At 40.2% G+C, this 15,275-nt stretch overlaps 1 protein-coding gene across 5 annotated transcripts in view; it reads left to right on the forward strand.

Annotated features, from left to right (window-relative positions):
- Positions 1 to 569: 569 nt before the first annotated feature.
- The window catches only part of LOC129646855 (nuclear body protein SP140-like protein), a 95,965-nt gene continuing 81,259 nt past the window's right edge, over positions 570 to 15,275 (forward strand). For 2 of the 5 annotated variants that reach the window (XM_055573714.1, XM_055573710.1), the window contains exon 1: positions 570 to 960. In XM_055573714.1, coding sequence (XP_055429689.1) covers positions 697 to 960 — 264 coding nt within the window. In that variant the 5' untranslated portion in view covers positions 570 to 696. Of the gene's footprint in view, positions 961 to 2,681; positions 2,888 to 15,275 lie in introns of those variants that run through there. The other 3 variants (XM_055573709.1, XM_055573712.1, XM_055573713.1) reach the window with 3 other exon arrangements.

Raw genomic sequence — 15,275 nt, forward strand, 5'->3', positions numbered from 1 at the left:
GTGAAAAATCCATGGACAGACACAACTCCAGGGCCAAAGGTCACCCCCTCAGCTGGGGTTACCTGCTCGTTCATTTCTACATGATCTGGGTTCTAACCTCCACTTCCATTGGAGAGAAGCCTCTTGCCTCTGCATTCCCATGACAGTGTCCCAGGTTTCTGTTCGTCACCCCTGGCTACGCTGGTGAAGCAACCCTGTAGTCAGGGCACCTTAGACCCTTGCACCTAAGATGTCAACCCTCATCACCAACTGGGCTCTACTCTCTGGCCCCAGGGCCTTGGAGTTTCTTCTCCTACCCCTGGCTGATTTCCAGGAGTGCTAAAAATGTTCTCACTTTATAAAGCTGAGCATTTGGGCTCACTCCTGCTGGGTGTCCAAATGCTGGGACCTAACTCGGTTGGTCCAGGCTCTCTCACAGGCTGGAGAGAGGATCTGAAGTCTCTCTTTCCCTCTTCCTCTGACAACCATCTCAGCAAAGGGGAAGGGGCACCTGAGTTTGCCCTTGACTCCATACTAAACTCTGAACCATCCTGAGAAGGCAGAAGCCTGCAGACAGTTGGGGTCATGCAGATATCATTGCTGTCTTTGCACAAACAGGTGGACCCCTGGGGACTGACCCTGCCCCTCCCTCTGCCCTCCAGGCCCCGCGTGTCACTCCTTGTCTTGCATCCTGGGGCCACATGTTTTGATGGCTGGATGCACCAGGGAGCTGCGGGTGGAGGGAGGGAGCCGGTGTCTGCCAAGCACAGCTCACTGGCAAGTACTTTCACTTCTCTTTTCCCCTCCATGGGCGGAGCTGCCAGCCCTGGATTAGACCAGCTGACTTCCTGCTCGGGGCTCAGGGCTCCAGCGGCCTCTCCGGACCCAGGCTGGGGAGACTGGAAGAATCGGAGGCCAAGCTCAGGCCCAGGCCAGGCTGGGCGGGAAAATGGCTGGAGAGGGCAGAGAGCTCAGCACCAGGTCAGTCTTTCTCCCCGTTCCTTCCGCCTTTCCCTGTGGCTACGCTGCTGTTCAGTGCTGTCTTTGGACTCTGCACTGAACCTTTGCTTTCCACCTGGTGTAGGGGAACCTTCACCTGCCGTATAAGGGTGGACAGGAGTGTGTGACAAGGAGGTGGGATTTCAAACTGCAGCAGGGCGCCTGCTGGTTGAGTCCTGCTGCCACAACACACAGGACTGCTTCTTTTGCAACTCCTGCTCCGCTGGCCCGTCTGCCTGAAGGCACCTTTGTCGTGTATGACGCTTCATTTCCTCGTGACCCCAGATCACTCTCGGTTTCCCTCTTGTCAGTTCTACCTTTGCAATAGATCGTTTTGAAGAAGGTAGTTTAGAAAACATGAAATTCAGGGTAAACCCCTGACTTATTTTGAAACCCGGTGGTGTGGGCTCACGTCTGTCCTGTGGCTGACACCTCTGTCAGCTCCAGACCTAATCTCATTTCTCACTGGGGGTCTCTCTGGGCTCCTCTTCCAGCCATCCTGAGCAAAGAAACAAAAGGAAGAGAAATGCCCCGAACTGCCCAGGGCTAGCACAGGCTGAATAATTTTACGTTTGGTTTCATTTTCTGTTCCGGAACAGGTTACATCTCTACCAGGAAAAAAGTAGTGTTTCTATCTTTCTCTAGTAATGGGTCAGAAATAACATTACTTAATATTTTAAATTTTTTATTTTTTTAATACAAAAGAAATAGATAAGCAGTCTGGCTCATAAAATCTCAAACGATACGGAAGTAGAGACAGGGGAAAAGTCCTGTTCTCCATTCACACCCTCGCAGCTTCCAATCCCGGTCCTGTTAGAGTTGTGGGCGTAACCCTCCAGATTTGTTTCTATGCATTTATGTATATAACTCATTTTCCTAAATACATAATGTGAGCCCTGTTTTTTAAAACATGGAATTATATTGTAAATACCATTTTGCATTTTCACTTAGTTTAATAGTGAAAATCATAGAGATCTTCTTAATAGTCATAGGCTTGCCTTATTCCTTTTAACAGCCATATATAATACTGTTCTATGGAATGGACACACCATAGTTTTATGTTGTTGTTGTTTGTTTATTTCTTTAACTGAAGTATAATAGTTTTACAATATTGTGTTAGTTTCAAGTGTACAGCAAAATAATTCAGTTGTACATATATGCATATATATGGATATACACATATTCTTTTTCATTCTTTTTCCATATATGTTATTACAAAATACTGAGTAAAGTTCCCTCTGCTACAAATAGGTCTTTGTTGTTTGTCTGTTTTATATAGTAGTGTGTATATGTTACTCCAAAATTCCTAATTTATGCCCCCCTCCACGTGTCCCTTTTGGAAACTATAAGTTTGTTTTCTATGTCTGTGAGGCAGTTTCTGTTTTGTAAATAAGTTTATTTGTATCAGTTTTTTAGATTCCACATATAAATGATATATGGTATTTGTCTTTCTCTGACTTACTTCATTTAATATGATAATATCTAGGTTCATCCATGTTGCTGCAAATGGCATCGCATTTTTTTCTGACTGAGTAATATTCTGTTGTATGTATATACCACATCCTCTTTATCCATTCTTCTGTTGATAGATATTTAGGTTGTCTCCATGTTCTGGCTACTGTAAATAATTCTGCAGTGAATATTGGGTTGCATGTATGTCTGTGAAGTATGGTTTTCTCTGTACCCATGCTCAAGAGTGGGATTGCTGGTAGTTCTGTTTTTATTTTTTTAAGGAACTTCCATACTGTTCTTCATAGTAGCTGCACCAATTTACATTCCCATCAATCGTGTAGGATTCCCTTCTCTCCACACCCTCTTCAGCATTTATTTGTGGACTTTTTGATGATGGCCATTCTGACTTCCACCATAGTTTTTAAACCACTCCACCACTCTACTGACAGACCTTCAGGTAATTTTCAATTGCTCGCTTTTGCCAACAAGCTATGATGACAAAGATAATTTATTTCTTTATATTTTTTTGCACATATACAAGTGTTTGTGTTGTGTCAATAACCAAAAAAGTTATAGTGCTGAGGCAAAGGGCACTCATATTTAATTGTTTATAGATTCTGCCAAACTGCTTAAGTAGCTGAACCAATGTATCTTCCTACCAAAACTTAGGCTTCCCCGGTGGCTCAGTGGTAAAGAATCCATCTGCTGATGCAGGATATGCAGGTTCAATCCTTGGGTCAGGAAGATCCCCAGGAGGAAGGAAATGGCAACCCACTCTAGTATTTTTGCCTGGAAAATCCCATGAACAGAGACGCCTTCAGGGTTACAGTCCATGGGGTAGAAAAAGAGTCAGACATGACTTAGCGACTAAAAAAAACCCCAAATTAGACAAGCCATCTCCCCACACCCAAACTTTGCAGATGTGGTGGATAAAGAGTGGCATTTTGTTAACTTCATTTCAGTTTAGTCACTCAGTCCTGCCCAACTCTTTGCAACCCCATTACTGCAGCACACCAGGCTTCCCTGTCCATCACCAGCCCCCGGAGCTTACTCAAACTCACGTCCATTGAGTCGGTGATGCCATCCAACCATCTTATCCTCTGTCGTCCCCTTCTCCTGCCTTCAATCTTTCCCAGAGTCAGGGTCTTTTCAAAGGAGTCTGTTGTTTGCATCAGGTGGCCAAAGTATTGGAGTTTCAACCTCAGCATCAAGTCCTTCCAGTGAATATTCAGGACTGATTTCCTTTAGGATTGACTGGTTGGATATCCTTGCAGTCCAAGCTACTCTCAAGGGTCTTCTCCAACACCACAGTTCAAAAGCATCAATTCTTCGGCACTCAACTTTCTTTATAGTCTAACTCTCAGATCCATACATGACTACTGGAAAAACCATAGCCTTGACTAGACGGACCTTTGTTGGCAAAGTAATGTCTCTGCTTTTTAATATGCTGTCTAGGCTGGTCATAGCTTTTCTTCCAAGAAGCAAGCATCTTTTAATTTCATGTCAGCAGTCACCACCTGCAGTGATTTTGGAGCCCCCAAAAATAAAGTCTCTCACTGTTTCCATTGTTTCCCAATCTATTTGCCATGAAGTCATGGGGCTAGATGCCATGATCTTAGTTTTCTGAATGTTGAGTTTTAAACCAACTTTTTCACTCTCTTCTTAAACTTTCATCAAGAGGCTCTTTAGTTCCTCTTCGCTTTCTGCCATAACGGTGGTGTCATCTGCGTATATGTCATTATTGATATTTCTCCCGGCAATCTTGATTCCAGCTTGTGCTCCATCCAGCCTGGCATTTTGCATAATGATGTACTCTGCATATAAGTTAAATAGGCAGGATGACAATATACAGCCTTGATGTACTCCTTTCCCGACTTGGAACCAGTCTGTTGTTCAATGTCCAGTTCTAACTGTTGCTTCTTGACCTGCATACAGATTTCTCAGGAGGTAGGTAAGGTGGTCTAGTATTCCCATCTCTTTAAGAATTTTGCATAGTTTGTTGTGATCCACACAGTCAAAGGCTTTGGCGTAGTCAATAAAGAAGAAGCAGATATTTTTCTGGAACTCTCTTGCTTTTTTGATGATCCAACAGATGTTGGCAATTTGATCTCTCGTTCCTCTGCCTATTCCAAACCCAGCTTGAACGTCTGGAAGTTCACAATTCATGTACTGTTGAATCCTGTCTTGGAGAAATTTAAGCATTATTTTACTAGCACGTGAGATGAGTGCAATTGTGCATTAGTTTGAGCATTCTTCGGCATTGCCTTTCTTTGATTGGAAAGAAAACTGAACTTTTCCAGTCCTGTGGCCACTGCTGAGTTTTCCAAATTTGCTGGTATATTGAGTGCAGCACTTTCACAGCCTCATCTTTTAGGATTTGAAATAGCTCAACTGGAATGCCATCACCTCCACTAGCTTTGTTTGTAGTGATGCTTTCTAAGGCCCACTTGACTTCGCATTCCAGGATGTCTGGCTCTAGGTGAGTGATCACACCATCATGGTTATCTGGGTCATTAAGATCTTTTTTGTATATTCTTCTGTGTATTCTTGCACCTCTTCTTAATATCTTCTGCTTCCATTAGGTCCATACCATTTCTGTCCTTTATTGTGTCCGTTTTTGCATGAAATGTTCCCTTGGTATCTCTAATTTTCTTGAAGAGAACTATTGTCTTTCCCATTCTATTGTTTTCCTCTATTTCTTTGCATTGATTGCTGAGGAAGGCTTTCTTATCTCTCCTTGCTGTTCTTTGGAACTCTGTATTCAAATGGGTATATCTCCTTTTCTCCTTTGCCTTTAGCTTCTCTTCTTTTCATAGCTATTTGTGAGGCTTCCTGAGACAATCATTTTGCCTTTCCTTTTTTGGGAATAGTCTTGTTCACTGCCTCCTGTAGAATGTCATGAACCTCCGTCCATAGTTCTTCAGGCACTCTGTCTATCAGATCTAATCCCTTGAATCTGTTTGCCACTTCCACTGTATAATCATAAGGGAACTGATTTAGGTCATACCTGAATGGTCTAGTGGTTTTCCCTACTTTCTTCAATTTAAGTCTGAATTTGGCAATGAGGAGTTCATGATCTGAGCCACAGTCAGCTCCCGGTCTTGTTTTTGCTGACTGTATGGAGCTTCTCCATCTTTGGCTGCAAAGAATATAATCAATCTGATTTTGGTATTGACCATCTGGTGATGTCCATGTGTAAAGTCTTCTCTCATGTTGTTGGAAGAGGGTGTTTGCTATGACCAGTGTGTTCTCTTGGCAAACTCTGTTAGTCTTTGCCCTGCTTCATTTTGTACTCCAAGACCAAATTTCCTGTTACTCCAGGTATCTCCATCTCTTATTAACTTGATTCTCCTAATTACATGAAAGATTGAAAATTTTTTGTGTTTTCTATGAATTACTGGTAAGTTTTTGCCAATGTGAGTTCAGGTGATCGTTCTTTCTTTAACAATAAGAATTCACTAAATATTCTGAAAGTTATGATTATACTTTTCTTGCCTTTTAACTTTGCTCATGGGGACTTTTTCTTTTTTTAATATAAATTTATTTATTTTAATTGGAGGCTAATTACTTTACAATATTGTATTGGTTTTGCCATACATCAACATGAATCCGCCACGGGTGTACACGTGTTCCCCATCCTGAACCCCCCTCCCACATCCCTCCCCATACCATCCCTCGAGGTCATCCCAGTGCACCAGCCCCGAGCATCCTGTATCATGCATCAAGCCTGGACTAGCGATTCGTTTCACATTCGATATTATACATGTTTCAATGCCATTCTCCCAAATCATCCCACCCTCGCCCTCTCCCACAGAGTCCAAGAAACTGTTCTATACATCTGTGTCTCTTTTGCTGTCTCGCATACAGGGTTATCGTTACCATCTTTCTAAATTCCATACATATGCGTTAGTATACTATATTGGTGTTTTTCTTTCTGGCTTACTTCACCCTATGTAATAGGCTCCAGTTTCATCCACCTCCTTAGAACTGATTCAAATGTATTCTTTTTAATGGCTGAGTAATACTCCATTGTGTATATGTACCACAGCTTTCTTATCCATTCATCTGCTGATGGACATCTAGGTTGCTTCCATGTCCTGGCTATTATAAACAGTGCTGCGATGAACATTGGGGTACACGTGTCTCTTTCAATTCTGGTTTCCTTGGTGTGTATCCCCAGCAGTGGGATTGCTGGGTCGTATGGCAGTTCTATTTCCAGTTTTTTAAGGAATCTCCACACTGTTCTCCATAGTGGCTGTACTAGTTTGCATTCCCACCAACAGTGTAAGAGGGTTCCCTTTTCTCCACACCCTCTCCAACATTTATTGCTTGTAGACTTTTGGATAGCAGCCATTCTGACTGGCGTGAAATGGTACCTCATTGTGGTTTTGATTTGCATTTCTCTGATAATGAGTGATGTTGAGCATCTTTTCGTGTGTTTGTTAGCCATCTGTATGTCTTCTTTGGAGAAATGTCTGTTTAGGTCGTTGGCCCATTTTTTGATTGGGTCATTTATTTTTCTGGAATTGAGCTGCAGGAGATGCTTGTATATTTTTTAGATTAGTTCTTTGTCAGTTACTTCATTTGCTATGATTTTCTCCCACTCTGAAGGCTGTCTTTTCACCTTGCTTATAGTGTCCTTTGTTGTGCAGAAGCTTTTAATTTTAATTAGGTCCCATTTGTTTATTTTTGCTTTTATTTCCAATTTTCTGGGAGGTGGGTCATAGAGGATCCTGCTGTGATGTATGTCGGAGAGTGTTTTGCCTATGTTCTCCTCTAGGAGTTTTATAGTTTCTGGTCTTGTGTTTAGATCTTTAATCCATTTTGAGTTTATTTTTGTGTATGGTGTTAGAAAATGTTCTAGTTTCATTCTTGTACAAGTGGTTGACCAGTTTTCCCAGCACCACTTGTTAAAGAGATTGTCTTTTCTCCATTGTATATTCTTGCCTCCTTTGTCAAAGATAAGGTGTCCATAGGTGCGTGGATTATCTCTGGGCTTTCTATTTTGTTCCATGAATCTATATTTCTGTCTTTGTGCCAGTACCATACTGTCTTGATGACTGTGGCTTTGTAGTAGAGCCTGAAGTCAGGCAGGTTGATTCCTTGAGGTCCATTCTTCTTTCTCAAGATTGCTTTGGCTATTTGAGCTTTTTTGTATTTCCATACAAATTGTGAAATTATTTGTTCTAGCTCTGTGAAAAATACCATTGGTAGCTTGATAGGGATTGCATTGAATCTATAGAATTTTTTCTTATTAAAACTTAAACTTCAAGTATAGACTTCTTATTCTATTGACTTTATAAAATAGATTCACCCTTGTTATTTGGAATAAATAAAGCCATTCAGAAAGTTACTGGTGAATTCCATGTGCACTGTCTTTAACCATAGCCCTTGTGTTCTTAAGGTGATAGATTCAATTCTACCTTTATGGTAAGGTTCTCTTCTAGTATATCCAAAATAATTTTCTTTTTCAATTTTTGAATAAAATTATTCTTTCATTGTAGCAGTTTTAGCCTTCGTAGTGTTTATCTGTCTTTCAACTTTTATATCTTTAGCGTTTTGCTTTCTGCTCATAGTGGTTGTCTCAAACTTTTCTTCATGAGAATTATTTAATATTTAGTGGTTTCTGGTTTCTTGTTTTTTTTTTTTTTTTAAGTTGACTGTGTTTATTTGGGGGATCTTAATTTGTTTCTACAGCTCTCCTCACTTGAAACATTTTATTGTTTTATCACCTCATCTTCGTGCTCTTGCTTTATTGTTTAGGTCTTTGTGTGATGTTCAGTGCTTTGAGGATGTTTTCTTCATCGTCTGGGTTATCTTTCCAGATTGATTCTGTTTGCAGTTTGGTTTCACGTGTTGTTTAACTTTCTTGTTCATGTGCCTGCCATGGATTTACAGCCCATTTCACTCTGACTTGACGTGGACAGCTCGCTGGTCACCCACAGTCTTAAGTTGAGTAAATGTTTTTGTTTTTTTACCCATATTTTCTTTAGATATCTGAGAACAAATTACTTTCTGTCTGATAAAGCATCTACTTTAATTCTTGTCAATTTCAGTCTGAGAATCCTTTCATCTGTTGAACCATCCCTTTCCCCACTGATCTGCTGTGTTCCACTTCTCACTAGCCAGGTGGCCATATATGCAGGGTGTTGCTTATGTGCTCTCTCTTTTCTGCCATTGACCTATGGCAGACTTTCCTTACGTGTCTCTATACTGTCATACTAAAAAAAGCTTCACATGAACTCTTGAAAATGGTAGAGTAAATCTTCCCATGTTCTTTTCTTTTTCCAAAGTGTTTTGGTTTTAGCATCTCCAAATCAGCTTGTCAAAATCTTGTTGAGGTTTTGTTTAGGATTGTGTTGAATATGTAGGTCAATATCGTCTTCTATGTCATTATATGGCATTTGTATGTTATTAATTTAAAAATATTTTCTAATAAAATTTTCTACCTAGAAGTCTTACACTTCTTCTGCTAGATTTAGTCATAGATACTTGACATCTTTCTGCAATAATATCTATGTAATTTCAAAATCAACTTTCTAACTGCTTGTTACTAAGATATAAAAATAAATGGAAACTTTGCCAAAAATGTCTAATTCTAATAACTTGTATGGAGATATATACTTTTGTATGGATGTAAATTTATAAAACATATACACAATGATGGTTTTGTTACTTCTAATCTAATCCTTATTCTTCCTACTTCTTTTTCTAGCCTTACTGTGTGGGCTAGGACTTTGGGTATGGTGAATACAAGTAGTAGCAGTAATCATCTCTGTTTTGATTCTAGTCCCAAAGGGAAGGCCTTTATCATTGTACAATTATGAATGATGTTTGATGTAGGTTTTCTTTTTTAATAAAAAGGCTTACACAGGTTAAAGAAGTTTTATACTTGACATCTGACACTTTCCATATATGAAGTGTTTGTGGCCCTGTTTTCTCTTGTTTCTGCCAGTTCTCACTCACAAATTTCAGTTTTTAAGTAAACTTCTTATTTTAGAATAACTTTATATTTACAAAAAAGTTACAAAGGTAGTACAGAAGTTTCTAAACACTGCACACCCAGTTTCATATCCTGTGATGTTCCCCTCTCATATTACTGTGGTACACCTATCAAAACTAAAAACCCCACACTGATAGGTTATTCAGTTCAGTTCAGTTCAGTCGCTCAGTTGTGTCTGACTCTTTGCGACCCCATGAACCGCAGCACGCCAGGCCTCCCTGTCCATCACCAACTCCTGGAGTTCACTCAGACTCACGTCCATCGAGTCAGCGATGCCATCCAGCCATCTCATCCTCTGTCGTCCCCTTCTCCTCCTGCCCCCAATCCCTCCCAGCATCAGGGTCTTTTCCAATGAGTCAGCTCTTCGCATGAGGTGGCCGAAGTATTGGAGTTTCAGCTTCAACATCAGTCCTTCCAATGAACACCTAGGATTGATCTCCTTTAGGATGGACTGGTTGGATCTCCTTGCAGTCCAAGGGACTCTCAAGAGTCTTCTCCAACACCACAGTTCAAAAGCATCAGTTCTTCGGCGCTCAGCTTTCTTCACAATCCATAGCTTTGACTAGATGGACCTTTGTTGGCAAAGTAGTCTCTGCTTTTCAATATTCTATCTAGTTTGGTCATAACTTTCCTTCCAAGGAGTAAGCATCTTTTAATTTCATGGCTGCAGTCACCATCTGCAGTGATTTTGGAGCCCAAAAAAATACAGTCTGCCACTGTTTCCACTGTTTCCCCATCTATTTCCCATGAAGTGATGGGACCAGATGCCATGATCTTCATTTTCTGAATGTTGAGCTTTAAGCCAACTTTTTCACTCTCCTCTTTCACTTTCACCAAGAGGCTTTTTAGTGCCTCTTCACTTTCTGCCATAAGGGTGGTGTCATCTGCATATCTGAGGTGATTGATATTTCTCCTGGCAATTTTGATTCCAGATTAGGTTATTAGGTTACTATTAACTAAACATGGTGGCTCAGACGAGAAAGAATCTGCGTGCAGTACAGGGGACCCGGGTTTGATTACTGGGTCTGGAAGATCCCCTGGAGAAGAAAATGGCAACCCATTCCAGTATTCTTGCCTGGAGAATTCCACTGATAGAGGAGCCTGGAGAGCTACAGCCCATGGGGTCGCAAAGGGTCAGACATGACTGAATGACCAACGTCAACACTAAATATACCTAACTAAAGCCCAGACTTTTTTTCAGTTTCACCAGTTTTTCCACCAGTGTTCACATTCTGCTGCAGGACTGAATCCAGGGCACCACAATGCATTGAACTGTCCCATCCCCTGTTCTCTTCTGGTCTATGACAGTTTCTCAGTCTTTTCTTGTCTTTCATGGCCTTGACAGTTTGAAGAGCACCGAGCAGGCATGTTGTAGAATGTCTTTCAAGTTGGGTTGGTCTTGATGTCTTCCTCAGAAGTAGGCTGGGGTTACAGGTTTTATGAAAGAAAACCACAGAGATGAAATGCCCTTTTCATCACATCCCATCAGGGAACATGTCAACTGACTTATCACCAGGGGTGTTGACACTGATTATTGGAATTAGGTGGTGTTTGCCAGGCTTCTCTTCAATGACTGATAACATTTTAAAATGCTCTTTCCAACTCCTAAGTTTTTTCAACAGAACACTGTACTGCTTGTGGGAGTTGGTGGGAGACAGATGTTTTGAATCCTGCTCCACCACACCAGAAACTCGCTGTCATTGACTGAAGGATTGATTAATTGGTTAACTGCCAGTTTTCAAAGTTTATGGCTTGAGGTTTGATTGTGGCTCATGAAGTTTCCTCTGATTTCTTCTAAGATTTTTCTCTTAGCATTTAAACAGCAGTGAGCCTAGATTTGTTTGCCTTTTGTTTTTGTTTTGCATTTATCCTATTGGCGTTTTCACAGTCGCTTTAATCTGTGACTTGATGTCTGCTTTAATTTGTGACTGATCGCTTTTGGAAAACCTTAGCCATTATCTCTTCAAATATTTCTTCTGCCCTCCCCCCAGCTTCCTCCTCCCTCTTTCCAGGACTAAAAAGATTATGCTAGACCTTTTGACAGTTTCTCACATATTTCTTTGATGTTCTTCTGCACTTTCCCACTTTTTACATGTCTGTACCTTGGTTGCATATCTTTTATTTAGCTGCCTGACTTCTAGTTAGCCAGTTCACAAATTTTGCCTTTTTAAGTCAATCTTCTGCTAAATCCTGCTATTGAGTTTTTAATTTTTTTAAATTGAAGTACAATTGATTTACACTATAATATTAGTTTCAGGTGTATATCAGAGTGATTCAATATTTTTTATAGATTATACTCCATTTAAAGTTATTATAAAATAATGGTTATATTTCCCTGTGCTGTATAATATATCCTTGTTGCTTATTTATTTTACACAGGGTAGTTTGTGTCTCTTAATCTCATATCCCTCTCTTGTCTCTCCCTACTTCCCTCTTCTCCCTGGTAACCATTAGCTTGGTCTTTATATCAATGAGTCTGTTACTGTTTTGTTATATACATCCGTTTGTTTTATTTTTTCGATTCCAGGTATAAGGGATAACACAGAGTTTATGTCTTTTTCTGACTTATTTCACTGAGCGTAATACTCTCTAGGTCCATTCACAGTGTTGCAAATGGCAAAATTTTTAATGACTAATATTCTGATTAGTGTGTGTGTGTATTTCATCCTATTATATCTGCTAATGGGCACTTAAGTTGACTCCATGTCTTGGCAACTGTAAATAATGCTGCTATGAACCTTAAGGTGTGTGTATCCATGTCCATATACTCATGTCTACCAAGGTTATCCTCCTTGTGTCTTGTTTAAAGGTGCCTTTCATATACTGGGCTTCCCTGGTGGCGCAGACGGTAAAGAATCTCCTGCAATGCAGGAGACCCAGATTTGATCCCTGGGTCAGAAAGATCCCCTGGAGAAGGGAATGGCAGCCCATTCCAGTATTCTTGCCCGGAGAATCCCCATGGAGAGAGGAAGCCTGGAGGCTACATTCCATGGGGTCACAAAGAATCGGACACAACTGAGCAACTAAAACTTACTTCATATACTCAGAATTCTAGCCACATTCTCCTATATAGTATACTAATACTTGATTCATTCATCTACAAATATTTCCTGACACCATATTCCCAGCACTTAATTAGATGCTGGAATATAATGGTGAGGAAAGCAGACCAAGTCTCTGACCTAATGGAGATGACATTCAAGACAAAGAATAAGCAGATGAACAAATAAATTTATGATTTAATGACAGAAAGTAGTAAGAAAAAAAAAACCTATGGGGTACATGAATAGGGTGTAATGGGAAGGTTTTCTAAGAGGCTAGTATTGATATTTAATGGAAGTCATGAATGAATGAATGAAAAACACCACACAAATTCCTGAAGAAATGCTCTAAGTAGAGGAACAATCAATGAAAAGTCAGGTATAGAAACATGCCCAGAATGTAAGAAGAAAACTTGGTGATTACAGTGCCAAAAGGCAGTGATCTAAAAGAAGAGTAGAAAAGGAGATTGGAAAGGTACTAAGAGATAGATCATGTTGTTTCTCATAGGTCATGGTCAAGAATTTAGAATATAGATTGTGGGGGCCATTGGAGGGTTTTTCAATAGAGTGAAATAATAGAATTTCAGTTTCAAAAAGATCTCTATTGGTATTTAAAGTTTGGAGAACAGCTGCAATATGACATGAGTGTAAACAAGAAGACTAGTCGGTAGTCACTGCGGTAGCCTGGTATGATTGTGGTTGGGAGCAGTGGATACAAAGAAAAAGTGTGGGATACTGGATATGTTTCTATGGTAAAGTGAAGGACTGTTGAAGATGGATAAAACATTAGGTATGGGAGGAAGAGAAGTGTCATAGAAGTCTGCAAAGGTTCTAGCCAAAGAAACTAAAGGATATAGAGTTGTCATTTACTTAGATGGCAATATTATGTAATGTTTAAAGGGTCTAGACTCTGGTCCAAAGCCTCATTCTGTTCTTTAGTAGTTATGTGGCCTTGCAGATATCTCTTAACATCTCTGTACACCTGTTTCTTCGTCTGTAAAATGGGATGATAAGAGCATATACCTCATGGGGACTGTTTATGTATTTATTAAATCCTATAGATGGAAAAGTTAGGAAAAAAGTATGTTTCAAGATGTGACTCAGATCTGCCATCAATTCCTACATGGCTAAGTGTAAAAAGCCTGTTAGCATCATCAAAGTGGAGATTGTTATTGTTGTCTTTTAATCACTCAGTTACGTCCAATTCTTTGCCACCCTATGACTGCAGCATGCCAGGCTCCTCTCTCTATGGGATTTCACAGGCAGGAATGCTTGAGTGGGTTGCCATTTCCTGCTCCAGGGGATCTTCCTGACCCAGGGATTAAACCCACATATCCTGTATTAGCAGGCAGATTGTTTACCACTGGGCTACCAGGGAAGCCCAAACATGCCTAGCATACTCTGTTATCAATGTTCCCCAACAGACTGGTACATTTTTTACAATTTTATGAACTTACATTGACGCTTCGCTGGTGCCTCCACTGGTAAAGAATCCGCCTGCAATGCAGGAGACCTGGGTTTGACCCCTGGGTTGGGGACATCCCCTGGAGAAGGGAAATTCTACCCACTCCAGTATTGTTGCCTAGAGAATTCCATGGACTGTGTAGTCCATGGGGTCACGAAGAGTCGGACATGACTGAGCGACTTTCACTTTCAACCTACATAGACACATCATCATCACTCACATAGATTACATTAGGATTCATTCTTGTACACTGTTGTTGTTCAGTCACTAAGTCACGTCCAGCTCTTTGTGACCCCATGGACTGCAGCATACCAAGCCACTCTTTTACTATCTCCCAGAGTTTGCTCAAATTCAAGTCCACTGTACACTGTGGGCTTAGACAAATATATAATGACATGTGACCATCATGGTATCATACAGAGTCATTTTTGCCACACTAAAAGTGCTCTGTACTCTGCCTACTTGTCCCTTCCCTGAATCCCTGGCAAGAACTGATCTTCTTACTGTCTCCCTTATTTTGCTTTTTCCAGACTATCATATGGTTGGAATCATACAGTATGTAGCCTTTTCAGATTATCTTCTTTTACTTAATAATGTATATATTCTTTTGGCCTGAATAGTATTCTCTTCTCTAAATGTACTACAGTTTATTTATCCATTCACTTCCTGGGAGAGTTTTGGTTGCTTTCAATTTTTGGCAATTATTTATAGATTTTTAAAATTTATATATAATTGGCATATAACATTATATTAATTTCAGGGGTATATCATAGCAATTTGATATTTGTATATATTATGAAATGATCACCACAATAAGTCCACTTAACATTCAGTACCATACATAGTTACAAATGTTTTTCTTGTGATGAAAACTTGAAAATATACTCTTAGTATTTTTAAGTATACAGTACAATATTATTATCAATAGTCCCCATGCTCTATGTTGCAATAGTTTCAGGTCTTACAGTTAAGTCTTTAATCAATTTTGACTTAATTTTTGTATATGGTAAGAGAAATCCAATTAGGTTTCTTATCCCTTCACTCTGTGAAACTGGCTACCACTTGGGCTTCCCCAGTGACTCAGTGGTAAAAGAATCTGCCTGAAATTCAGGAGATGTTGAGAAGACCAGGGTTCAGTTCCTAGATTGGGAAGATCCCCTGGGAAGAAAATGACAACCCACTCCAGTATTCTTGCCTGAAAAATCTCATGGACTGAGGAGCCTAGCAGGCTACAGTCCATGGGGTTTCAAAGAGTTGGACACAACTGAGTGACTAAACAACAACAACATACATTCACCCCTCATCTTCAGAAGTGTCTGCTTAACGTGTGTTCAGT

This window comes from Bubalus kerabau, chromosome 3, assembly GCF_029407905.1.
Source record: "Bubalus kerabau isolate K-KA32 ecotype Philippines breed swamp buffalo chromosome 3, PCC_UOA_SB_1v2, whole genome shotgun sequence".
Classification (NCBI taxonomy): Eukaryota; Metazoa; Chordata; class Mammalia; order Artiodactyla; family Bovidae; genus Bubalus; species Bubalus kerabau.